This window comes from Procambarus clarkii, chromosome 50, assembly GCF_040958095.1.
Source record: "Procambarus clarkii isolate CNS0578487 chromosome 50, FALCON_Pclarkii_2.0, whole genome shotgun sequence".
NCBI classification, from domain to species: domain Eukaryota; kingdom Metazoa; phylum Arthropoda; class Malacostraca; order Decapoda; family Cambaridae; genus Procambarus; species Procambarus clarkii.
Window position 1 is genome coordinate 27,071,915 of NC_091199.1, and position 26,184 is coordinate 27,098,098.

A 26,184-nucleotide genomic window follows, 5' to 3' on the forward strand; every position below is an offset into this window, starting at 1 on the left:
ACCACCTACACACACACACGTTATCCATCACAACCTAGGCATACCATACCCATCACCATCTACACACACCATTCACATCACCTCCTACATGCACCATATCCATCACCAAATAAACACACCATACATATACACACCTACACATACACAATACCCAAAACAATCTACACACACCATACATATCACCACCTACGCACACCATACCTATCACCAACATCACACACATTTCTCATCACCACCTACATGCACCATATCCATGACCACCTAAACACACTGTACATATCACCACCTACACACACCATTCCCAAAACAATCTACACACGCCATACCCATCACCACCTACGCACACTATACCCCTCTCCACCTACATACACACCATACCCATCACCACCTAGACACGCTATACCTATCACCACCTACACACACTATATCTATCACCACCTACACACACCATACCCATCACCACCTACACACACCATACCCATCACCACCTACACACACCATACCCATCACCACCTACATACACCCTCCCGAGTCTCCCCATACCCTCCCATTCCCTCCTATCAAAGTAAGCATCTTCACACCATACTCATCACCTCCTTCACTCACCATACCAATCACTACCTACACACACTCAATACCCATCACCACCGACACACAGCATGCTCATCACCACCTACACACACCACACTCATCACCACCTATACAAACGATACCCATCACCACCTACACACACGATACCCATCATCACCTACATACACTTTACCCATCACCGTCTACACACACCATACAAATCGCCACTTACACACACCATACCTATCATCACATACATACACCATACCAGATCACCAAATACACACATAATACCCATCACCACCTACACACACCATACTATCACCATCAACACACATAATACCCATCACCACCTACACACACCATACTCATCACCACTTACACACACCATACCCATCCCCACCTACACACACCATACCCATCATCACCTACACACACACACGTTACCCATTACAACCTACACACACTCATCATACCCATCAGAACCTACACACACCATACTCATCACCACCTACACACAGCCTCCCGGGTCACCATCATATCCTCCGGTCATTGAAAGCATCTTCACACTATACCTATCACCACCTACACACACCATACCCATCACCAGATACACACAGTACCCATCACCACCAACACACACAATACATAGTGGCTGACCCTAACCTCCCTTTTCAAGGGTAACATAGGGGCTGACCCCAACCACCCCCTGCAAGGGTAACATAGTGGGAGACCCTAACCATCCCCATTAAAGGGTAGCATAGGGGCCGACCCCAAACAACCCCCCTTCAACGGTAACATAGTGGCTGACTCCCCCCCCCCCTTCAACGGTAACATAGTGGCTGACTCCCCCCCCCCCTTCAACGGTAGCATAGGGGCCGACCCCAACTACCCCCCTTCAACGGTAATATTGTGGCTGACACCAACAACCCCCTTTAAACGGTAGCATAGGGGCCGACTCCAACCAACCAACCCCCTCCCCCCTTCAAGGGAAGCATTGGGGCCGAAGCCCCCCCACCCTTCAACGGTAACATAGTGGCCGACCCCAACTACCCCCCTTCGAGGGTAGCATAGGGGCCGACCCTAATCAGCCCCCTTCAAGTGTAACATAGGGGCCGACACCAACCACCCCCTTGAAGGGTAACATACGGGCCGAACCCAACCAACCCTCTTCAAGGGTAGCATAGGGGCCGACCCAAACCTCCCCCATGAAGGGTAGCATAAGGGCCAACCCCAACCACCCCCTTCAAGGGTATCAAAGGGGCCGACCCCAACCACCCCCTTCAAGGGTAGCATAGGGGCCGACCCCAACCACCCCCCTTGAAGGGTAGCATAGGGGCCGACCCCAACCACCCCCCTTGAAGGGTAGCATAGGGGCCGACCCTAACCACCCCCCTTTAAGGGTAACAAAGGGGCCGACCCCAACCACCCCGTTCAAGGGTAACAAAGAGGCCGACCCCAACCACCCCCTTCAAGGGTAACATAGTCCTGTTCGACCCGTTCCACTGTGTCTCTGTACATCTCTATGTCTCTGTACGTCTCTCTGTCTCTGAACATCTCTCTGTCTCTGTACGTCTCTCTGTCTCTGTACGTCTCTCTGTCTCTGTACATCTCTCTGTCTCTGTACGTCTCTCTGTCTCTGTACATCTCTGTCTCTGTACGTCTCTCTGTCTCTGTACATCTCTCTGTCTCTGTACGTCTCTCTGTCTCTGTACATCTCTCTGTCTCTGTACGTCTCTCGTTCTCTGTACATCTCTCACTCTCTGTACGTCTCTCTGTCTCTGTACATCTCTCTGTCTCGATACATCTCTCTGTCTCTGTACATCTCTCTGTCTCTGTACATCTCTCTGTCTCTGTACATCTCTCTGTCTCTGTACGTCTCTCTGTCTCTGTACATCTGTCTGTCTCAATACATCTCTCTGTCTCTGTACGTCTCTCTGTCTCTGTACATCTCTCTGTCTCTGTACGTCTCTGTCTCAATCAATTTCTCATTTTGCATTTATCATTCGGTGTGTCTATCATGGTCTGCTTTTCATACACACATTCATACACACATTCATTCACACATTCATAAACATTCACACATATTCATACACACCTCACTCCCTCTTACTCCCTCAGAAGTAAGGCAAAATAAGCAGGAAGGAGAGTGAAGGTCAGAAGTGAAGTAGCACAATTTACCTTGTGTACAGCTCACTGACTTTCCTCTTGCACTTCTCGTGTTCCTCTTCCATCAAGCGTTTCTCTTCTGTTAATTTATTCTTTTCCTCTTGAATACTTCTGAGTTGCTGTGCCTGTCTGTCTTTATCACTCTGTAGAGCCGTGTTTCCTTCCCGTAACTTACTGGCCTCTTCTTCACTGACGGAGAGTTGCTCTTCAACAAGTCGTTTCTCCTCTTCAGTCTTCCTGATTGTTTCTTCCTTTTCTTCATTTAGAGCAGCGTTTGCTGTTTGAAGGACCCTGACCTGTTCTTCCAGGAGTGAGAGTTGCTCTTGAACAAGTCCTTTCTCTCTTGCTGTGTTATTATTCATCTCTTGCAGCTGTTGTGTCTCTCGCTCTAGCTCAGCGATCCTCGTCAACGCCGTCTTGACCCTCTCCTGGGCCTGGGTCTCCGCAAGCTCCAGCTGTTGGTTCCTCGACTTGACCAGCCTCGAGTCCTCCTCCACTTGTCGGATCTCCTGCTTGACCAGCCTCGAGTCCTCCTCTACTTGACGGATCTGGGACTTTAATTGAATGTTTTCTTCCTGAGCAAGGCGCACTTCGTTCTTAATCCTCATGTTATCCTCCTTGACCAACCTCGAGTCCTCCTCCACTTTACGGATCTCCTCCTTGACCAGCCTCGAGTCTTCCTCCACTTTACGAATCTCCTCCTTGACCAGCCTCGAGTCATCCTCCACTTGACGGATCTGGGACTTTAATATAACAATCTCCTCCTGAGCAAGCTGCCCTTCGTTCTTAGTCTTCATGTTGTCCTCCTCGAGCAAATGATTCGCAGTATTTAGGCGAATGTTTTCCTCCTTCAGCTTGAGGTTGTCAGCTTGGTGAGCCTTGTTGACACACTCCAGCTGGTCCAGAGTGTCCAGGAGGCGGCGGGTGGCGTTCTCCCTCTCCTTCACACCTGCCAACACATCAAATATTAAATATATACTGCTATATATATTACCACCACCCACAACTACTACTACTAGTATATATCAGATATATACTGCTGACCCTGAAATGCACTCCAGTCCCTGAAATACAGTCAAGGACCTGAAGTACACTCCAGGAGCAGAAGTACATGCCAGGCCCTGACGTACACTTAAGATCCAGAAGTATAATCAATACCCTGAAGTACACTTCAGACCATGAAGTAGACTTCAGGTTCTGAAATACACTCCAGGACCAAAAGTACTCTCCTGTCTTTAAACTACACTCAAGACCCCTGAAATACATTAAAGTCCCTGAAGGACACTCCAGTATCTGAAGTGTACTACAGACCTTCAACTACATTTTAGACCCTGAAGTACACTGCAGACCCTGAAGCACATTTCAAACACTGAAGTTCAATTCAGGATTTGATGTACACTCCAAAACTGAATTCCACTCCAGATCTTGAAGAACACTCATGATCCTGAAAAAACCCTCCAGACCCTAAAGTTCACTACAGACCCTGAAGTTAACTCAAGGACCTGAGGTCCACTCTAGACATTGAAATACTCTCCAAGACATGAATTGCACTCATGACCACGAAGAACACTCCAGACACTGAAGTACACTCAAAGACGTGAAGTGTACCATGACCACTTGTATCATGACCACATCAGACCCTAAAGTACACTCCAGACCTTGAAGTACATTCAAGAATGAAAAATATACTTCAGACCCTGATGTATGAAGAACCTGAGGTGCACTTCTGACTCTTATACACACTGTAGGGCCTGAGGTATACTTTAGACCTTGAAGTACTAATCAGGACTTGAAGCACACTTCATGCCCTGAAGTACACTATCTTGAGGTTATCTTGAGATGATTTCGGGGCTTTTAGTGTCCCCGCGGCCCGGTCCTCGACCAGGCCTCCACCCCCAGGACGCAGCCCGTGACAGCTGACTAACACCCAGGTACCTATTTTACTGCTAGGTAACAGGGGCATAGGGTGAAAGAAACTCTGTCCATTGTTTCTCGCCGGCGCCCGGGATCGAACCCGGGACCACAGGATCACAAGTCCAGCGTGCTGTCCGCTCGGCCGACCGGCTCCCTATAGGACATAAAGTAAACTATAGGCCATGAAGAAGACTATAGGCACTGAAGTACAATCCAGAAAGTGAAGTACACTCCAGAAAGTGAAGTACACTCCAGGCCCTGAAGCACAGTCCAGGTCCTACAGAACACCCCAATCCCAAAAGACATTACAGACCATGAAGTACTTTCCAGACCCTGAAAAACACTCCAGACCCTTAAATACACATAATGATGAGAAGTACACTTCAGACCCTGAAGTACATTTCAGGCCCTGATATATATTCAAGACTCTAAAGTAAACGACAAGCCCTGAAGTACACTCCAGGACAAAATGTACACTCCAGGCATTGCAATACACTCCAGATCCTGAGGTACACTACCCAGCAAATACTTTATGTTGCCAGAATGTGCCTGGGAATTTTTTGAGAGCTGTGGCAAAGTTAGTTTTTAAGTAATCAATACGTTTTTGTGTCCAGTCATAAATTGTTTGTCACAATTTACTACACAACGTTGGGTAAAAAAAAAATTGAGGCCTCGTGGCAACCTTAATTACTGCATAAAAGTAGTTTCTATTGTTTATGATATATAAATATTGGAACTATAAATATACAAAATATTAGTTGAAATAAAACAGGAGCATAATAAAGGCGAGTTCACCTTTGTATTTATTTCTTAGATGGCAGTATTGGTAGATGGTTGTGGTTGGTGGCAGTGTTGGTAGATGGTAGTGTTTGGTGGCAGTGTTGGTAGATGGTAGTGTTTGGTGGCAGTGTTGGTAGATGGTTGTGGTTGGCGGTAGTGTTGGTAGATGATACCTGGTTGATGGGGTTCTGGGAGTTCTTCTACTCCCCAAGCCTGGCTCATGGCCAGGCTTGACTTGTGAGAGTTTGGTCCACTAGGCTGTTGCTTGGAGCGGCCCGCAGGCCCACATACCCACCACAGCCCGGTTGGTCCGGCACTCCTTGGAGGAATAAATCTAGTTTCCTCTTGAAGATGTCCACGGTTGTTCCGGCAATATTTCTTATGCTTGCTGGAAGGACGTTGAACAACCGCGGACCTCTGATGTTTATACAGTGTTCTCTGATTGTGCCTATAGCACCTCTGCTCTTCACTGGTTCTATTCTGCTTTTTATTCCATATCGTTCACTCCAGTACGTGGTTATTTTACTGTGTAGATTTGGTACTTGGCCCTGCAGTATCTTCCAGGTGTATATTATTTGATATCTCTCTCGTCTTCTTTCTAGTGAGTACAATTGGAGGGCTTCGAGACGATCCCAATAATTTAGGTGCTTTATTGCGTCTATGCGTGCCGTATATGTTCTCTGTATTCCCTCTATTTCAGCAATCTCTCCTGCTCTGAAGGGGGAAGTGAGTACTGAGCAGTACTCATGACGGGACAACACAAGTGATTTGAAGAGTACAACCATTGTGATTGGATCCCTGGATTTGAAAGTTCTCGTAATCCATCCTTTCATTTTTCTGGCTGTCGCAATATTTGCTTGGTTATGCTCCTTAAACGTTAGGTCGTCAGACATTATTATTCCCAAATCCTTTACATGCTGTTTTCCTACTATGGGTACATTTGATTGTGTTTTGTACTCTGTATTATGTTAAAGGTCCTCATATTTACCGTACCTGAGTACTTGGAATTTATCACTGTTAAACATCATGTTATTTTCTGATGCCCAGTCGAAAACTTTATTAATATCAGCTTGAAGTTTTTCAATGTCTTCAGCCGAGATAATTTTCATACTGATTTTTGTGTCATCTGCAAAGGATGATACGAAGCTGTGACTTGTATTTTTGTCTATATCTGATATGAGAATAAGGAAAAGCAGCGGTGCAAGGACTGTACCCTGAGGTACAGAGCTTTTAACTGCACTTGGACTAGATTTTATATGGTTGACCGATACTCGCTGAGTCCTGTTTGACAGAAAACTGAGTATCCAGCGTCCTACTTTACTGCTTATTCCTATTGACTTCATTTTGTGTCCTATCACGCCATGGTCACATTTATCGAAAGCCTTTGCGAAGTCCGTGTATATCACATCAGCATTTTGTTTTTCTTCTAATGCCTCAGTGACTTTGTCGTAGTGCTCAAGTAGCTGTGAGAGGCACAATCTTCCCGCTCAAAATCCATGTTGGCCTGGGTTGTGAAGGTCATTGGTCTCCATGAAATTGGTGACCTGACTCCTAATCACTCTCTCAAATATTTTTATGATGTGCGATGTTAGTGCAACTGGTCTATAATTCTTTGCCAATGCTTTGCTCCTTCCCTTGTGTAGAGGGGCTATGTCTGATACTTTAAATGCATCTGGTATCTCCCCCGTGTCGAAGCTCTTCCTCCACACTATACTGAGTGCCTGTGCTACCGGCACTTTGCATTTCTTTAAAAATATTGAATTCCATGAGTCTGGACCTGGGGCCATGTGCATGGGCATGTTTTCAATTTCTCTTTCAAAATTTAGTGCGCTCGTGTTGATATCAGTTATATTTACAGGGGTTTGAATATCCCGCATAAAGAAATTGTCTGGATCTTCCACTTTCATGTTGTTTATTGGAGTGCTAAACGTGTCCTCATACTGCTTTTTTAGGATTTCACTAATTTCTTTGTCATCTTCCGTGTATGAACCTTCACTTGAACGAATAGGTCCAATACTGGCAGTGGTTTTTGCTTTTGCATATGTGAAGAAATATTTTGAATTTTTTTATTATTTCCTGAATTGCTTTCTGTTCTAACTGCCTTTCTTCAGTTTCATATGAGTGTTTCAATTTCCGCTCGATTTCTTCAATCTTCCTATTTAAATTATTCCTTCTTTGACGGGAAATTCGTGTCTGCATAAGCAGTTCCGTTATTTTTTCCTGCGTTTATAGTGTCGTCTGCGTTCTCTTTCTACGATGGATCTCTTTCTCGCTTTCCTCAAAGGAACATGTTTCAGACAGACTTGATACGCTTCCGAAGTCAGTTTTTCTATTCCTTCTGTAGAAATTATATTACTTAGAACAGTTTCCCATGGAATGTTTGCAAGTTCCCTGTTTATTATCTCCCAGTCTATCCTTTTACTATTAAAATTGAATTTACTGAATAGCCCCTCTCGCTTTATCAACGTTTTAGGTCTATTCTGATTATTGATGGTCGTTTGCACTTCAATGAGCTTGTGATCTGAGTATGTGGTATCTGATACCGTAATGTCTCTGATAATGTCTTCATTGTTCGTAAAGACCAGATCTAGAATATTTTCATTTCTCGTTGGCTCCGATATCTGCTGATTGAGTGAAATTTTGTCACAGAATCTAAGTAGTTCTCTAATCTGTGGTTGGTTAGGTCCTGATAGATTTCCTGGTATAATATTATTGTTTGCTATTTTCCACCTGAGACTAGGCAAGTTGAAGTCACCTAGGAAAATAATATCAGGTATCGGGTTCTCCAAATTATCAAGGCTATTCTCTATTTTGTTTATCTGTTCTGTGAATTCCTCAGCCGTTGCATCTGGCGGTTTGTATATTAGAATAATCACTAAATTTATTTTCTCTATTTTTAATCCCAGTACCTCTACCACCTCATTTGTAACGTTTAGGAGCTCCGAGCATACAAGGTCTTCCCTAATATACAGACCCACTCCTCCATGTGACCTAATTTTCCTATCACACCTGTATAGGTTTTATCCTGGAATCTAGATCTCACTGTCCAACAATTCCCCTGCATGGGTTTCTGTGAAAGCTCCAAATAATGCATTTGACTCCGTGAGGAGGCCATTTATAAACTGTACTTTGTTGTTTGTTCTTGTTTTCAATCCTTGTATGTTGGCAAAGATGAATGAAGTTACTCTATTTGTGATAGTTTGAATGGGAGACTTTCTCGGCAAGCCCATTATGCGTGGACATAATGAGTTTGTTCTGACCAGTACTGATTGTTGTAGGGCAGTTGCCTGTCGTAGTTGCAGTTCCCTTTCGGTGTGTAATTGTATCTGTAATTCTGGAATGCAAGTGGATCTGGCATCCAGTTCCATACACTCTCCATGCTCCTCCTTTTGAATTCTCTTTCGGTCTGGTATAAAAAATTCATAGAGTTTCCTCCAAATTCATTACTCTGCTTGCCACTCTTTATGTAGCGTTCCGTGCCTTTCACGTGAAAGTGTGAAAGACGTGAAAGTGTGAAAGATGGTTGTGGTTGAGGTAGGGTTGGTAGATGGTTGTGGATGGTGGCAGTGTTGGTAGATGGTAGTGTTTGGTGGCAGTGTTGGTAGATGGTTGTGGTTGGTGGTAGTGCTGGTAGATGGTTGTGGTTGGTGGCAGTGTTGGTAGATGGTTGTGGTTAGTGGTTGTGTTGGTAGACGGTTGTGGTCGAGGCAGTGTTGGTAGATGGTAGTGTATGGTTGCAGTGTTGGTAGATGGTTGTGGTTGGTGGCAGTGTTGGTAGATGGTGGTGATTGGTGGCAGTATTGGAAGATTCCAGGAAACAATTTTAGGTTGCCACAACGTTCCAGGAAAGTGTTTGAAAGCAGCAGCAACATTTGTTTTCACATTTTAGATATGTTATTGTGTAGAATCGTAAATAGGTTGCCACAACGTACTGCACAACGTTGGTTAAACAAAATTTGAGACCTTGTTGCAACCTTAGATCAATTTAAATAAAAATGGAAATGTTCGATTGTTCCAAATCGCTAATCTCCGAAAGTTCTCCGCCGATTGCTTTGATATTTTGAAACAACGTTCCATTCGCCTCCAAGCGGGTTTTTATATACATACTGTATACATGTAACGTCTGTTACGGGAAAAAAACATGATTTATTTGAAAAACTGTGTTTTTTCATGTAAGGGAAATCTTTGAAACCTCTTTACCAATTGCTTTGAAATTTTGACACATTGTTCCATTCGAATATGCGCGTGTTTTTTATACATCTACAATATAGATGCCACACCTGTGACAGGTAAAAACGTTTTTTTTAAACAGTGCCATGTGTTGCACATAATGTCAACACACGCGATACTAAATATGTTACGATTCCATTTTAATGTTTCCGATTGCATTGATGAATTTATTTTCATAGATTTCGATTTATTTTCATTTTGAGTGACATTGCGTTGGAATTGAGCTGTGTTGTTTACCATACCGTTCATTTCATGAATATAAGTATAGATACCACACATGTGACAGGTAAAAACATGCTTTTTTTGAAAAACAGTGCCATCTGTTGCACGTAAGAGCAACACACGCTATACTAAATATATTATGATTCCATTTCAATGTTTCAGATAACACTGATTAATTTAATTTTCATAGATTTCGATTTATTGTCATTTTGATTTAATTATTTTGGGTGACATTGCGTTGTAATTGAGCCATCCTGTTCATTTGGCGAGTATAGTTTATTTTGTTATTTTTTAAAATTTTCATTTCGTTTTTTAACTGTTTTTCTTACATTTCAGTGATAGGAACATCAGATCATTTGATGTTCTCAATTTTGTGATGGGAACATCAGATCATATGGGAATGCACCGGACGAGGAAGTGGGGAATGGTGGGGAGGATGAGGGGACGGGAGTGGGGGATGGTGAGGAGGACGAGGGGGCGGGGGAGGGAATAATGGTGGGGAGGACTGGGAGACAGGAGAAGGTTGCTGTGGCTCAGTAACGCACATGCGTTGCTGAGCCACAGCAACGCGTGTCAGGGTACAGATAGTATTGAAAAAAAGTAGTTTTCTTGACTGATGTTATATATAAAAATAAAGAAATAACAAAAATATATATTCTACATTCAGTAAAAAAAAACAGGAGCATAATAAAGGTGGTTTCAACAATTTGTATTCATTATTTTTAACTAATGGAGAATCCATTGTGGTGTTGTTGGTTGTTCTTGGTGGGTTGTGGTTGGAGGCAGTGGTGGTTGGTTGCTGTGGTTGGTGGTGATGGTCGTAGTTGGTGGTAGTGATTGATGGTGTTTGTGGTTGTGTTGTGCATGGTAGTGTGATGCAGTTGTTATGGTATACTGGTGGTGTGGTGGTGGTAGTATGATGGCATTGTGCAGTAATTTCACGGTGGTAGATGTGGTGGGGTACAAGTTGAGGTGGTGATGGAAGTGTGTTAAGGTAGTATTGTGTGGCGATGTGGTAATGGTGATGGAAGTGTGGTGGGGTGGTGTGGTAATTGTGGTGTGGTGGTGTGGCATGGTAATGATGGTATGGTAGTGGTAGTGTGGTAATATGGTGTGGTGGTGTAGTGAGGTAGTGAGGGGGGGTAGTGTGGTGTTGTGGTGTGGTGGCATGGTGTGGTAGTGTGGTGTGTTAGTGTCGTGTAGTAATGTGCTGTGGTAGTGTGGTAATATGGTGCGGTAGTGGGGTGTAGTAGTGTAGTGAGGTAGTGTTGTGAGGCAGTGTGATGTTGTAGTGTGGTGTGGTTGTGTGTTTGTGTGATAATATGGTGTTATGGAGTAGTGTGGTGGGGTGGTGTGGTAATCGTGTGGTGTGGTGTAGTGTGGAGTGTGTGGTGTTGGTGTAATGTGGTAGTGGTGGTGTATACTCATCTAGTTGTATTCACCTAGTTGTGCTTGCGGGGGTTGAGTTCTCTTTCGGCCCGCCTCTCAACTGTCAATCAATAAATTTTTACTAACTACTATTTTTTTAGTAAAACGCAAACACACACACACACACACACACACACACACACACACACACACACACACACACACACACACACACACACACACACACACACTCACACGCACACACACACACACACACACACACACACACACACACACACACACACACACACACACACACACACACACACACACACACACGCACGCACACACACACACACACACACACACACACACACACACACACACACACACACACACACACACACACACACACACACACACACTGACACACACACACACACACACACACACACACATCCTATCTTGTTTCTGATATATGTAAATGATCTCCCAGAGGGTATCGATTCATTTCTCTCAATGTTTGCAGACGATGCTAAAATTATGAGAAGGATTAAAACAGAAGAGGACTGTTTGAGGCTTCAAGAAGACCTAGACAAACTGAAGGAATGGTCGAACAAATGGTTGTTAGAGTTTAACCCAACCAAATGTAATGTAATGAAGATAGGTGTAGGGAGCAGGAGGCCAGATACAAGGTATCATCTGGGAGAGGAAATTCTTCAGGAGTCAGAGAAGGAAAAAGACTTGGGGGTTGATATCATGCCAGACCTGTCTCCTGCAGCACATATTAAGCGGATAACATCAGCGGCATATGCCAGGCTGGCCAACATACGAACGGCATTCAGAAACTTGTGTAAAGAATCATTCAGAACTTTGTATACCACATATGTCAGGCCAATCCTGGAGTATGCAGCCCCAGCATGGAGTCCATATCTAGTCAAGGATAAGACTAAACTGGAAAAGGTTCAAAGGTTTGCCACCAGACTAGTACCCGAGCTGAGAGGTATGAGCTACGAGGAGAGACTACGGGAATTAAACTTCACTTCGCTGGAAGACAGAAGAGTTAGGGGGGACATGATCACCACATTCAAGATTCAGAAGGGAATTGATAGGGGAGATAAAGACAGTCTATTTAACACAAGGGGAACACGTACAAGGGGACACAGGTGGAAACTGAGTGCCCAAATGAGCCACAGAGATATTAGAAAGAACTTTTTTAGGGTCAGAGTGGTGGACAAATGGTATGCATTAGGAAGAGATGTGGTGGAGGCTGACTCCATACACAGTTTCAAGTGTAGATATGATAGAGCCCAATAGGCTCAGGAATCTGTACACCTGTTGATTGACGGTTGAGAGGCGGGACTAAAGAGCCAGAGCTCAACCCCCGCAAACACAACTAAGTGAGTAACTAGGTGAACTAGGTGACTACACACACACACACACACACACACACACACACACACGCACCAGGAAGCAGCCCATAGCAGCTGTCTAACTCCCAGGTACCTATTTACTGCTATTTAACAGTGGCATGAGACTGAAGGAAGCTCTGCCCATTTGTTTTTTTCAGCCGGCGCCGGTGATCGAACCCTGGCACCTGGTCCACGAGTCTAGAGTGCTGTCCACTCAGCCACCAGCTGCCAGTGTGGGTGGTGGTGGTGCGGTGTAGTATGGTAATGGTAGTGTGTACTCACCTATTTGTGCTTCCGGGATTGAGCTCTTGCTCTTTGGTCCCGCCTCTCAACTGTCAATCAACTGGTGTACAGGGTCCTGAGCTTACTGGGCTCTATCATATCTACACTTGAAACTGTATATGGAGTCTGCCTCCACCACATCACTTCCTATTGCATTCCATTTGTCAACCACTCTGACACTAAAAAAGTTCTTTCAAATATCTCTGTGGTTCACTTGGGCACTGAATTTCCACCTGTGTCCCCTAGTGTGTGTGCCCCTTGTGTTAAATAGCATGTCCTTATCTACCCTATCAATTCCTTTGAGAATATTGTATGTGGTGATCATGTCCCCCCCTAACATTTCTGTTTTCCATCGACAAGAGGTTTAACTACCATAGTCTCTCCTCGTAGCTCATACCTCTCAGCTCGTGTACTAGTCTGGTGGCAAATCTTTGAACCTTTTCCAGTTTAGTCTTATGCTTGACTAGATATGAACTCCATGCTGGACCTGCATACTCTAGAATTGGTCTGACATATGTGGAATACAAAGTTCTGACTGATTCCTTACACAAGTTTCTAAATGCCGTTCTTATGTTGGCCAACCTGGCATGTGCCGCTGATGTTATACTCTTGATATGGGCTTCAGGGGACAGGTCTGGTGTGTTATCAATCCCCAAGTCTTTCTCTCTCTCTGACTCTTGAAGAATTTCATCTCCCAAGTGAGACCTTGTAACTGGTCTCCTGCTCCCTACACCTATCTTCATTACATTACATTTAGTTGGGTTAAACTCTAACAACCACTTGTTCACCCATGCCTTCAGTTTGTCTAGGTCTTCTTGAAGCCTCAAGCAGTCCTCCTCTGACTTAATCCTTCTCATAATTTTAATATCGTCAGCAAATATTGAGAGGAATAAGTCTATACCCTCTGGGAGATCATTTACGTATATCAGAAACAGGAAAGGACTGAGTACAGAGCCCTGTGGGACTCCACTGGTGAATTCACGCCAATCTGAGGTCTCACCCCTCACTGTAACTGTCTGCTTCCTATTGCTTAGGTACTCCCTTATGCACTGGATCACCTTACCAGTCATCCTACCTTTATCTCCAGCTTATGCACCAGCCTCTTATGGGGTACTGTCTAAGGCTTTCCGATAGTCCAAGAAAATATAGTCCACCCAACCTTCTCTTTCTTGCTTAATCTTTGTCACCTGGTTGTAGAACTCTATTAAGCCTGTAAGGCAAGATTTACCCTCCTTGAACTCATGTGGGCAATTTGTCACGAAGTCCCTTCTCTCCAGATGTTTTACTAGGTTTTTCCCGCAATCTTCTCCATCACCTTGCATGGTATAGAAGTCAAGGACACTAGCCTGTAGTTCAGTGCCTCTTGTCTGTCACCCTTTTTGTATATTGGGACCACATTAGCCATCTTCCATATTTCTGATAGGTCTCCCGTGACTTACTATACACTATGAAGAGTGGCAAGCAGAGTGCGTCTGCACACTCTTTCAATACCCATGGTGAAATACCGTTGGGACCAACAGCGTTTCTCACATCCAGATCCAACAGGTGTCTCTTGACCTCATCTCTCAAAATTTCGAACCCTTCCAAGGCCACCTGGTATACTGCCACCTCTTCTAGCACAGTGACCTCACCTTGTTCTATTGTGAAGACCTCCTGGAACCTCTTGTTGAGTTCTTCACACACCTCTTTGTCATTATCTGTATACCTGTCATCGCCTGTTCTAAGTTTCATTACCTGTTCTTTCACTGTTGTTTTCCTCCTGATGTGACTATGGAGTAGCTATGGTTCGGTCTTGGCTTTGCTTGCTATATCATTTTCGTAATTTTTCTATGCTTCTCTTCTCACACTAACATACTCATACCTGGTTCTCTGGTATCTCTCTCTGCTTTTTGGTGTTCTGTTATTTCGGAAGTTCCTCCACGCCCTTTTGTTCAGTTATTTGCTTGCTTCCATACATGCCCTGTTAAACCATGGATTCTTCTTTTGGTTCTCGTATTTTTCTTTTTGGGCCCGATTGAACCTGTTTACTGCCTCCTGAAACTTTTGGGTGACATAGTCCATCATGTCTTGTACAGACATAGCTCTGAGGTCTGTGTCCCATGGTATATTACTTAGGAAACTTCTCATCTCCTCATAATTTCCTTTTCGGTATGCCAGCCTTTTGTTTCCTAGTTCTTTTCGGGGAGAGATAAATCCTAGCTCTACCAGGTACTCAAAGATCAATACTCAGTGATCACTCATTCCCAAGGGTGCTTCCAACCTAACTTTCCTTATATCTCACTCATTAAGGGAAAATATTAGATCAAGCATGACTGGTTCATCTTCCCCTCGCATTCTTATTGGTCCCTTCATGTGATGGCTTAGAAAGCTTCTTGTTGCCATCATCCAACAGCTTAGCTCCCTATGTATCTGGTCCGCCTTGTGGGTCTCTGTTCTCCCAATCTATGTTCTATGTATCATGGTTCACGTCTCCCATGTTAAGTAGTCCAGATCCTTTCCTGCTAGCGACAGAAGCTGCTCTCTCTATTTATGTTAATGGTGGCCATGTTGTTTCTATCATATACCTGTCTGGGTCTTCTGTCATTTGGTGGTAGGTTATATATGACTACGAATATAATTTTTTTGTCCTACAGTTGCTATGGTGCCTGTTTTGTAGTCACTGAAACCTTCACAGCCCTGCATAACCATCTCTTCAAACCCCAGTCTTTTCTTACCATCAAAGCTACACCACCGCGTCCTCTTCCTTCTCTCTCTTTCCTCACAACACAGCAGTCCTGTGGGAACACTGCATTTGTTATGGTTTTCGTTAGCTTTGCTTCTGTGAGTGCTGTTACGTCTGGGTTCTCTTCAAGTACCCATTCTCCAAGTTCAGTTGCTTTATTTGAATTCCATCTATGTTAGTGTACATTGCCTTGAGGCTCACTTTCTTCTGTCTCTTCTGATATCGCCTCCTTGGTGAGCGTTCTGCTGATGGGGAAGCTGTTCCATGGGTGTGAGGACTTGTGAGGTGGATAACAGCGTCTCAGAGGATACTGGGGTGAGGGGTTGGGGGGGTCATGTGAAGTGGGTCAGGGAGGGTATGGGATGAAGGGGGAGGTGGAGGGAGGACAGGAAGGAAAAGGGGGAGGGGGACATGGTGGGAGGAGGGTAGGTGTTGCAGGGTCAGAATGGGGTGTGGGGGGTGGGAGATTTGGCTGAGCATTTGAATGGGGGCAGGGAGGGTTTGGGGTTGGGGGGTTTCTATGCAGAGGAGGGTGGTGGATTTGCCCTCCCTTCTGGGGTTACTAGGTTGCTGGTTGTGGGTTCCCCCCTCACCTCTGGGGATGTTGTGTTAGGAGCTGTGATTTACTGATTTTCTCCTCTCGCCCTGCGTTTTCTACCTTGCTTCTGCTGCCTATGTGATTGTGGTGTAATGTGGTAGTGGTGGTGTGTGGTGGTGGTGTGGAGTAGTGTGATAGTGGTGTGTGGTAAAGTGTGGAAGTGTGTGTTGGTGGTGGTTTCGTGTGGAAATGGTGGTGGAGTATTGTTGTATTGTGTGGTGGTGTATTGTGATAGAGGTAGTGTGTGGTGTATTGTGATAGAGGTAGTGTGTGGTGTATTGTGATAGAGGTAGTGTGTGGTGTTAGTGTGGTAAGGTGTGGTGGTGGCGGTGTGGTGAAGTGTGTTAATGGTGTGTGGTAGTGTGTGTTGATGCTGTAGGTGGAGGTGATGGTGGTAGTGGTTCTGAAGATGTTGGTGGTGGTAGTGGAGGTGCTGTTGGTGGTAGTGGAAGTGCTGGTGGAGGTGGTAGTGGAGATGCTGGTGGTGGTTGTGGAAGTGCAGGTTGTGGTAGTGGAGATGCTGATTGTGGTGGTCGAGAAGGTGCTTGTGGTGGTTGTGAAGGTGCTAGTGATTGTACTGGAGGTGCTGGTGGTGGTAATAATGAAGGTGCAGGCGGTGATGGTGGTAGTGGAGGTGCTGGTGGCAGTGGAGGTGCTGTTGTTGGTGGTGCTGGTAGTGAAGGTGGTGGTAGTGGAGTTGATTGCTGTAGTAGTGTAATGGTAGTGGAGGCGGTGGTAGGGGAGTTGATTGCGGTAGTAGTGTAATGGTAGTGGAGGTGGTGGTGTTAGTGGTAGTGGAGGTGCTGTTTGTGGTGGTGGTAGTGGAGGTGTTGGTGGTAGTGGAGGAAGGTGTCGTGACGGACGAAGGTTGTTGATAAATCTGCTGGTTGGTGGTACTGGTTGTTGATGATAATTGGGGGTTGATGGTTATTGTGATTGAAGATTGTGGTGGTTGATGGAAGTGGAGCTTGATGGGATTGTTGGTTGAGGGAAGTCGTTGTTGACGGAAGTGGTGGTTGACGAAAGCAGTTGATGATGGAAGTGGTGGTTCATTTTAAGTGGTTGAATATGGTAGTCGGGGCTGATAGTAGTGATGGTTGGTGGTGGTGGTAGTAGATGGTTTAGGTTGGTGGTAGATGGTTATAGTGGTTGATGATTGTGGTGGTTAATGATTATAGTGGTTGATGATTGTGGTGGTTAATGATTATGGTGGTTGATGATTGTGGTGGTTAATGATTATGGTGGTTGATGATTGTGGTGGTTAATGATTATAGTGGTTGCTAAAAGTGCTGGTAAATAGTAATGGTAGTTGATGGATGTGGTAGTTGAAGGCTGTGGTGGTTGATGGCTGTGGTGGATGATGGCTGTGGTGGATGATGGTTGTGGTGGTTGATGGTTGTGGTGGTTGATGGTTTTGGTTGCTGATAGTGATGGATGGTGGTAGTGATGGTTGATAGTTATGGAGGTTGACCATAGTGGTGGTTGACGGTTATGGAGGTTGACCATAGTGCTGGTTGATGGTTATTGTGTTTGATAATTGGTGGTTGATGACTGTGATGGTTGGTGGAACTGGTGGTTGAAGGAAGTGGTTGGTGTCATTTGTGGTCAATGATTGTGGTTAGTGGTAGTGGTTGTAATGATTGTTGTTAGTGGTTGTGGTTAGTGTCATTTGTGGTTGATAGTTGTGATTGGAGGTAGTGGTAGTTATAGTTGGTGGTAATGGTGGTTATGTTTGATGGTAGTGGTAATTGATGTTGATGTGGTTGGTGGTAATGGTTGTTGATGCGAATGATAGCTGTGGTTTGTGGCAGTGATGTTGGTGGCAATAGTGGTTAATGGTAGTACTTGATGGTAGTGATTGTTGGTGTTGATAGTTGATGGTTGTGACGTGATAGTGATGGTATAGTGGTGGTCTGGTGATGTGGTGTGGTCTGGTGGTCTGGTGATGTGGTGAGGTCTGGTGGTCTGGTGATGTGGTGTGGTCTGGTGGTCTGGTGATGTGGTGAGGTCTGGTGGTCTGGTGATGTGGTGTGGTCTGGTGGTCTGGTGATGTGGTGTGATCTGGTGGTCTGGTGATGTGATGTGGTGTGGTCTGGTAGTCTGGTGATATAATGTGGTCTGGTGATGTGGTGTGGTCTGGTGATGTGATGAGGTCTGGTGGTCTGGTGATGTGGTGTGGTCTGGTGATGTGGTGTGGTCTGGTGATCTGGTGGTCTGGTGATGTGGTGTGGTCTGGTAGTCTGGTGATGTGGTGTGGTCTGGTGGTCTGGTGATGTGGTGTGGTCTGGTGGTCTGGTGATGTGGTGTTGTCTGGTGGTCTGGTGATCTGGTGGTCTGGTGATGTGGTGTGGTCTGGTAGTCTGGTGATATGGTCTGGTGATGTGGTGTGGTGTGGTCTGATGGTCTGGTGATGTGGTGTGGTCTGGTGGTCTGGTGATGTGGTGTGGTCTGTTGGTCTGGTGATGTGGTCTGGTGATGTGGTGTGGTCTGGTGATGTGGTCTGGTCTGGTGGCCTGGTGATTTGGTGTGGTCTGGTGGTCTGGTGATGTGGTCTGGTGATTTGATGTGGTCTGGTGGTCTGGTGATGTGGCCTGGTGGTCTGGTGATGTGGTCTGGTGATTTGGTGTGGTCTGGTGGTCTGGTGATGTGGCCTGGTGGTCTGGTGGTAATATGGTGATGTGGTCTGGTGATTTGGTGTGGTCTGGTGGTCTGGTGATGTGGCCGGGTGGTCTGGTGGTAATATGGTGCAGTGGTGTGGTAGTGTAGTGGGGTCGTTGCATTAATTACAGTGTGGTAATTGTGGTAGTAGCTGGGTAGTAGTTGTGGAAGTGTGTTGAGGTAGTATCGTGCGGTGATGTGGTAGTGGTGGTGCTGTTGGTGGTAGTTGAGATGCTGGTGGTGGTAGTGGAGGTGGTGTTAGTGGAGGTAGTGTTAGTGGAGGGGCTAGTGGTGGTAGTGGAGGTGCTAGTGGTGGTAGTGGAGGTGCTAGGGGTGGTAGTGGAGGTGCTAGTGGTGGTAGTCTAGGTGCTAGTGGTGGTAGTGGAGGTGCTAGTGGTGGTAGTGGAGGTGCTAGTGGTGGTAGTGGAGGTGCTAGTGGTGGTAGTGGAGGTGCTAGTGGTGGTAGTGGAGGTGCTAGGGGTGGTAGTGGAGGTGGTGGTAGTGGACGTGCTGGTGGTAGTGGATGAAGGTATGGTGATAGAGGAAGGTGTCGTGATGGACGAAGTTTGTTGATGATTTTGGTGGTTAATTGTTATAGTGGTTGATGATTGTGGTGGTTGATGATTTTGGTGGTTCATGAAAGTGGTGGTTGACTGAATTGGTGGTTGATGGAAGTGCTGGCGGATCGAAGCAGTGGTTGATGGAAGTGGTGGTTGATGGAAGTGGTAGTTGATGGTAGTAGTGGTTGTTCGTTTTAGTGGTTGATGGTTGTGGTGTTTGAAGAAGGTGGTGGTTGATGGATGTGGTGGTTGACGGCTGTGGTCGTTGATGGCTGTGGTGGATGATGGTTGTGGTTGCTGGTAGTGGTAGTGGTGGTTGATGGTTATGATGGTTGATGATTGTGGTGGTTGATGATTGTGATGGTTGGTGGCAGCGGTAGTTGATAGTTGAGGTTAGTGGCAGTGGTATGGTGTGTTTGGTGGCAGTGGTGGTTAATGGTTGTGGTTGGTGGCAGTGGTGGTTGCTGGTAGTGGTTGGTGGCATTTGTGATTGATAACTGTGTCTGGTGTTAGTGGTGGTTATGGTTTGTGGTTGATGGTTGTGGTTTGTGGTAGTGATGGTTATTGTTGGTGGTAGTGGTGATTGATGTCGATGCGCTTGCTGGTAGTGGTGATTTATGTTGTGGTGGTTGGTGGTAGTTGTTGTTGATGGCAATGGTTGTGGTTGGTGACAGTGGTGTTAGTGTCAGTAGTGGTTGATGGAGGTGATTGTTGGTGTAAATATTTGATGGTTGTGGTGTGGTAGTGATGGTATAGTAGTGGGCTGGTGGTGTTGTGTGGTAGTGTGGTGTGGTAATATGGTGAAGTGGTGTGGTAGTGTGGTGGGGTCGTGAAGTAATTACAGTATGGTAGTTGTGTGATAGTAGTGGGGGTACTAGTTGTGGTGGTGGTGGAAGTGTGTTGAGGTAGTATCGTGTGGTGATGTGGTATTGGTGGTGGTGTAGTGTGGTTGGTTAGTGTGGTGGGGTAGTGTTGTGGGGAGGCGTGGTGTGGTGGCATAGTGTGGTAGAGTTGTGTGGAAGTGTTGTGTGATATTTTGCCCCTATTGTGTGGTAATATGGTGTGGTGTGGTGTGGTGTAATAGTGTCGTGTAGTAATGTTTTGTGGTAGTGTGGTATGGTGTGTGTGGTCGTGTTGTGTGATAGTGTGGTGAGCCGGTGGGGTGATGTAGTGTAGTGAGGTAGTGGTTGTTTGCGGTGGTGATGTGGTAGTATGAGGTAGTGGTAAGGTGTGGTAGTGTGTGGTGTGGTTTGGTAGTGTGTACTCACCTATTTGTACTCACCTATTTGTGCTTGAGGGGGTTGAGCTTTGGTTCTTTGGTCCCGACTCTCAACTGCCAATCAACTGGTGTACAGATTCCTGAGCCTACTGGGCTCTATCATATCTACATTTAAAACTGTGTATGGAGTCAGCCTCCACCACATCACAGCCTAATGCTTTCCACCTGTTAACTACTCTGGCACTGAAAAAGTTCCTTTTAACATCCCTGTGGCTCATGTGGGTACTCAGTTTCCACCTGTGTCTCCTTGTTCGCATACCACCAGTGTTGAATAGGTTATCCTTGTTTATCCGGTCGATTCCCCTGAGGATTTTGTAGGTTGCGATCAAGTCTTCCCTTACTCTTCTGTCTTCCAGTGTCGTAAGGTGCATTTCCCGCAGTCTTTCCTCGTAACTCATGCGTCTTAGTTCTGGGACTAGTCTAGTGGCACACCTGTGTGGTTATGTGGTAGTGCATGTGGTGGTGTGGTGTAGTAGTGTGTGTGGTAGTGTGTGGTAGTGTGTGTGGTGGTGTGGTGTGGTAGTGTGTGTCGTAGTGTGTGTGTGGTAGTGTGTGTGTGTGTCGTAGTGTGTGTGTGTGTGTCCCTCTACCATCACTAACTCTACCACAAACAACACTACCACCACCTCCTCTACTATCACTCCCTGTACCATCCTTTCGTCTATCACCACCCACACTACCACCACTCCCTCTACCACCACTCTCTATACCACCACACACACTACCACTATTCCCTCTACCACCACTCCTTCTACCACCTCTTCCTCTATCACCACTGCTTCTACCACCAGTCCCTCTACCACCACCCCGCACTACCACCACCCCACACTACCACTAGTCCCTTTACCACCACCCACACTACCACTATTTCCTCTACCACCAGTCCCTCTACCACCACCCCACACTACCACCAGTCCCGCTACCACCACTCCCTCTACCACCACCCACACTACCACCATTTCCTCTACCACCACTCCCTCTACCACCACCACTCCTCGTCCACCGCTTCCTCTATCACAATTCCCTCTACTGTAACAGTTCAGCTGTTTAGTTGAAGATAATATATCTTGTAGTGATTGTATGATAATGTATACAGGGGGACAATCTAGGGTAGGAGGCAGAGTGTATTTCTGACCTAATTCTTGCAAAAGTCGGACTATGGGGATTAGAGCTTATGTGTGGAAGCAAGGGTGCCACATGTATTTTATATGGCCTGGGACTGTTCATCCACGGACTGCACTTGCATAATAAAGGTATGAACCCTCCTAGTATGTTATGCAAAAGAGATAATAAAATATTTTATTAATTTAGATAGGGGCTCTACCATTTTGCTAAAGAACTAAGGCAGAGCGGTGTGACTTTTGATAGGGCAACACTGATCTAAGCCAGGTCACCAGTGATACAGCTTCCCACCCCATCCTCTCCCCTCCCCCCCCTTCTACTCCGAGACTCCATCTTAGTTAATATGCTATGTGAAAGAGTATTACTTAGTTTTGAGAGTATTGTATATCTGAGTCTTCCTCCAAGGTAATCATTAAGAAAGGAGTTTCACCTTAGAAGTTTCACCAGTCTCCGTGGTGTAGTGGTAAGACACTCGCCTGGCGTTCCGCAAGCGCTCTGTCATGGAGTCGTATCCTGGCCGGGGAGGATTTACTGGGCTCAAACCCTTAACTGTAGCCTCTGTTTAACTCAACAGTAAAATTGGTACTTGGTTGTAAAAACGATTCTTCGCGGGAGTCGTACATCCAAAAAAAAATCCTTCTAAAGGGATGAGGATGCTGGGACGAGGGCAGATGAGTCATTTAGGATATGAGAACTAGTTTCTCCTGGTAGAGACGCTTGAGGCGTCCATAGTAGCAAATTGCTATCAACCTTCTTGTGTATTATTCATTTAAATTAGAGAAATGTATTTTAATATTCAATACTGTATTTAATAATTGCTCTGGTTCTAGTACCTAAGTAATTACCATCATCTATATAAATAAAAATTTAAATGTTCGTTCGTTCAAAATCTCTAATCTCTGAAAGTTTTCACCAATTTCTTTGAAATTTTGTTCCATTCGCATCCGAGAGAGATTTTATACACATACTATATAGACGTCACATCTGAGACGGGAAAAACATGTTTTTTTTTTTTTTTTAGAAACTGTGTTTTTCGTGAGAGGGAAATCTTCGAAACCTCTTCCCCGATTGGTTTGAAATTTTGACACAATGTTTGATTCGAATATGCGTGTGTTGTTATATATCTACTATATAAATGCCACACCTGTGACAGGTAAAAATATATTTTTATTTTGTTTAAAACAGCGCCATCTGTTGCACGAAATAGCAACACATGCTATAATAAATATGTTACGATTCTATTTCAGTGTTACAATTGCATTGATAAATTGAATTTTCATAGATTTCGATTTATTTTCATTTTGATTTAGTTATTTTGTGTGACTTTGCGTTGGAATTGTGCTGTGTTATTTACCATACTGTTTATTTCATGAGTATAGTTTATTTATTTATTTATTTATTTCATTTCGTTATTCTACTTATTTTTCAGTGATAGGAACATCAGATTATTTAATGTTCGCATTTCTCTGATGGGAACATCAGATCATTTGGGAATGCACCAGATGAGTGAGTGGGGAATGATGGGAAAGACAAGGGGACGGGATTAGGGAATGGTTGGGAGGTGGAGGGGATGAGAGTGGGGAATAGTGGGAAGGACCAGGGGACGTTGGTGGGGGAAATCGTGGGGAGGAGGAGGGGATAGGGGAGTGGGGGATGTTTAGGACGAGGGGATGGGGGAGTGGAGAACGGTGGGAAGGACAAGGGAACAGGGAAGTGAGGGATGAATGGGAGGACGAGAGGACAAGGAAGGGGGGTAATGGTGGAGAGGACGAGGGGACGGGGAAGTGTGGTATGGTGAGTAGGACGAGGGGACGGGGGAATGGAACATGGTGTGGAGGACAAAGGGACAGTGGAGTGTGGGATGGTGGGGAGGACGAGGAGACAGGGGAGGGGGGGGGGGGAATGGTGGGGAGGACAAGGGGACATGGAAGTTAGGTATTGTGGGGAGGACGAGGGGTCAGGGGGAGTTTGGGAGGACGAGGGGATGGGGAAGTGAAGGATGGTGGGAGGACGAAGGGACGGGGGAGATGGTGGGAAAGATGAGGGGACGGGTGAGTGGGGTATGGTTGGGAGAACGAGGGGATGGGAGAGAGGGAACGTTGGGGAGGACAGAAAGACAGGTGAAGGTTGCTGTGGCTCAGCAACATACATACATTGCTGAGCCAGAGCAACGCATGGCCAGGTACAGCTTGTCTATATAAATTAAAATGTAAATGCTCGTTTGTTCAAAATCGCTAATCTCCGAAAGTTCTTCGCCGATTGCTTTGAAATTTTCACACCGTTCCATTCGCATCCGAGCAAGTTTTTATATAAATACTATATAGATGTTACGTCTGAGACGGGATAAAACATGTTTTTTTTCTAAACTGCGTTTTTCATGTGTTTTTTGGCCGAGGAAAATCTTCGAAATCTCTTTACCAATTGCTTTGAAATTTTGATACAATGTTGCATTCGAATAGGCGAGTGTTTTATGTACCTATTATATACATGTCTCACCTGTGACAGGAAATAACATGGTTTTTTGATAAACAGCGCCATCTGTTGGACGCTATAATCTCCGAAAGTTCTTCACCGATTACTTTCAAATTTTGCCACAAAATTTGAAAGTATGAATATGTCTGTGTTTTTATACACCTACTATATAGATGCCACACCTGTGACATGTAAAAACATGGTTTTTTGAAAAACAGTGACATCTGTTGCACGTAATAGCAATGCACGCTATACTATATACAATGTTTCCAATTGCATTAGTAAATTGAATTTTCATAAATTTTAATTTATTTTCATTTTGATTTAATTATTTTGTTTGACATTGCATTGGAATTGAGCGGTGTAGTTTACCATACCATTCATTTCGTAAGTATAAGAATAGATGCCACACCTGTGACAGGTAAAAACTTTCTTTTTTTAGGTAACAGTGCCATCTGTTGCACGTAAGAGCATCACACACCATACTAAAATGTTACAATTCCAGTTCAATGATTCCGATTACATTGATAATTTGAATTTTCATAGTTTTCAATTTATTTTCATTTTGTTTTAATTATTTTGTGTGACATTGCATTGGAATTGAACTGTGTTGTTTACCGTACTATTCATTTCATGAGCATTAGTATAGATGCCACACCTGTGACAGGTAAAAACATGCTTTTTTGATATATGACCGAACCTAACCAACCCTACCTAACCTATCTTTATAGGTTAGGTTACGTTAGGTAGCCGAAAAAGTTAGGTTAGGTTAGGTAGGTTAGGTAGTCGAAAAACAATTAATTCATGAAAACTTGGCTTATAAAAAGTATTCAGAGGAGACCTTGTGGTCTCTCACTGAACACTAATATTATCTTCTACCACCCCCATTCCTTTGTATGTACACATATATATTTGCTTTATTTGAACCTTGTTACAAAAAAAAAGTTACATATAGGTTACAAAGATTGTTATCATAGGTTGTCGAGTTCCTCCAGCTCCTCAGATGGCAGGCAGGAACCCTGGATGCAGTGCGCATTTCCCCTCTGTATCGCCACACTGAGGCGCTGGAAAACAAAGCTGGCAGCTCTAGGGTCCCTTGTTGTTTCAATGAGCCTAGATCCCAGTTCCTTCAAAAAACTTGGAAGCACTTTTACCCCAGGCGCCGAGTGTCTCAGAAGCAATGGGGACAAAATTGTAGTGGTGATCCAGTTCTCTATACTTACGGGATTTGGCTGCTTCCCTGTGGGTGGCAGCGCCACCTGGTTGTGCAACACTGAGGTTAATGTAGGTGTTAGCCAGGGTTGATACGCACGTGTAGTCCCATACCAACTGCTTGCCATTCTTCCAGGGGTTCACTGTGATATCATCCAGGCGAACAATAAGAGCATCAGAGTTACGGGGCGTTAGGTAATGGGGCTCTCTTTCAGCTGGGCATCCAGCTGTGGTGAGGCTCCTCTTGATGATGTCGTTAACTTCACTGTGCCTCGAGTGCCATCCCCCTGTGTTTGGCACAGTAGGCCATGGTGGCCGTACCTGTCAGCCACCACCTCGCCGCAAATACACCTATATCTGGTGTGGATTGGGGCAGCAAGGCGAAGGGCCACAGCAATTCGGAGGGCGTGTGGTGTGAGACGCGTGCCAGTTGCCGACATTGGGGTTGCTAACAGGAAATACCCAGCATGTGGGGCTGCTACTGCTGTGAGGCGACCAATGTCGTGTTGTGTTGTTGCAGCACCCAGGGACTCTGCAGCAACTTGGTCTACAATGGGGCCATCCCAGCTGGATTGCTTGTGGGCTTTTGGGGATGGTGGTTGAGGTGATGGGCC

General features: G+C 45.2%; 1 protein-coding gene across 1 annotated transcript in view; it reads right to left on the minus strand.

Annotated features, from left to right (window-relative positions):
• The window catches only part of LOC138351716 (golgin subfamily A member 6-like protein 1), a 136,025-nt gene that overhangs the window by 64,251 nt on the left and 45,590 nt on the right, over nt 1-26,184 (minus strand). Inside the window, exon 3 of the mRNA XM_069303740.1 lies at nt 2,752-3,688. Coding sequence (XP_069159841.1) covers nt 2,752-3,688 — 937 coding nt within the window. The remainder of the gene's footprint in view (nt 1-2,751; nt 3,689-26,184) is intronic.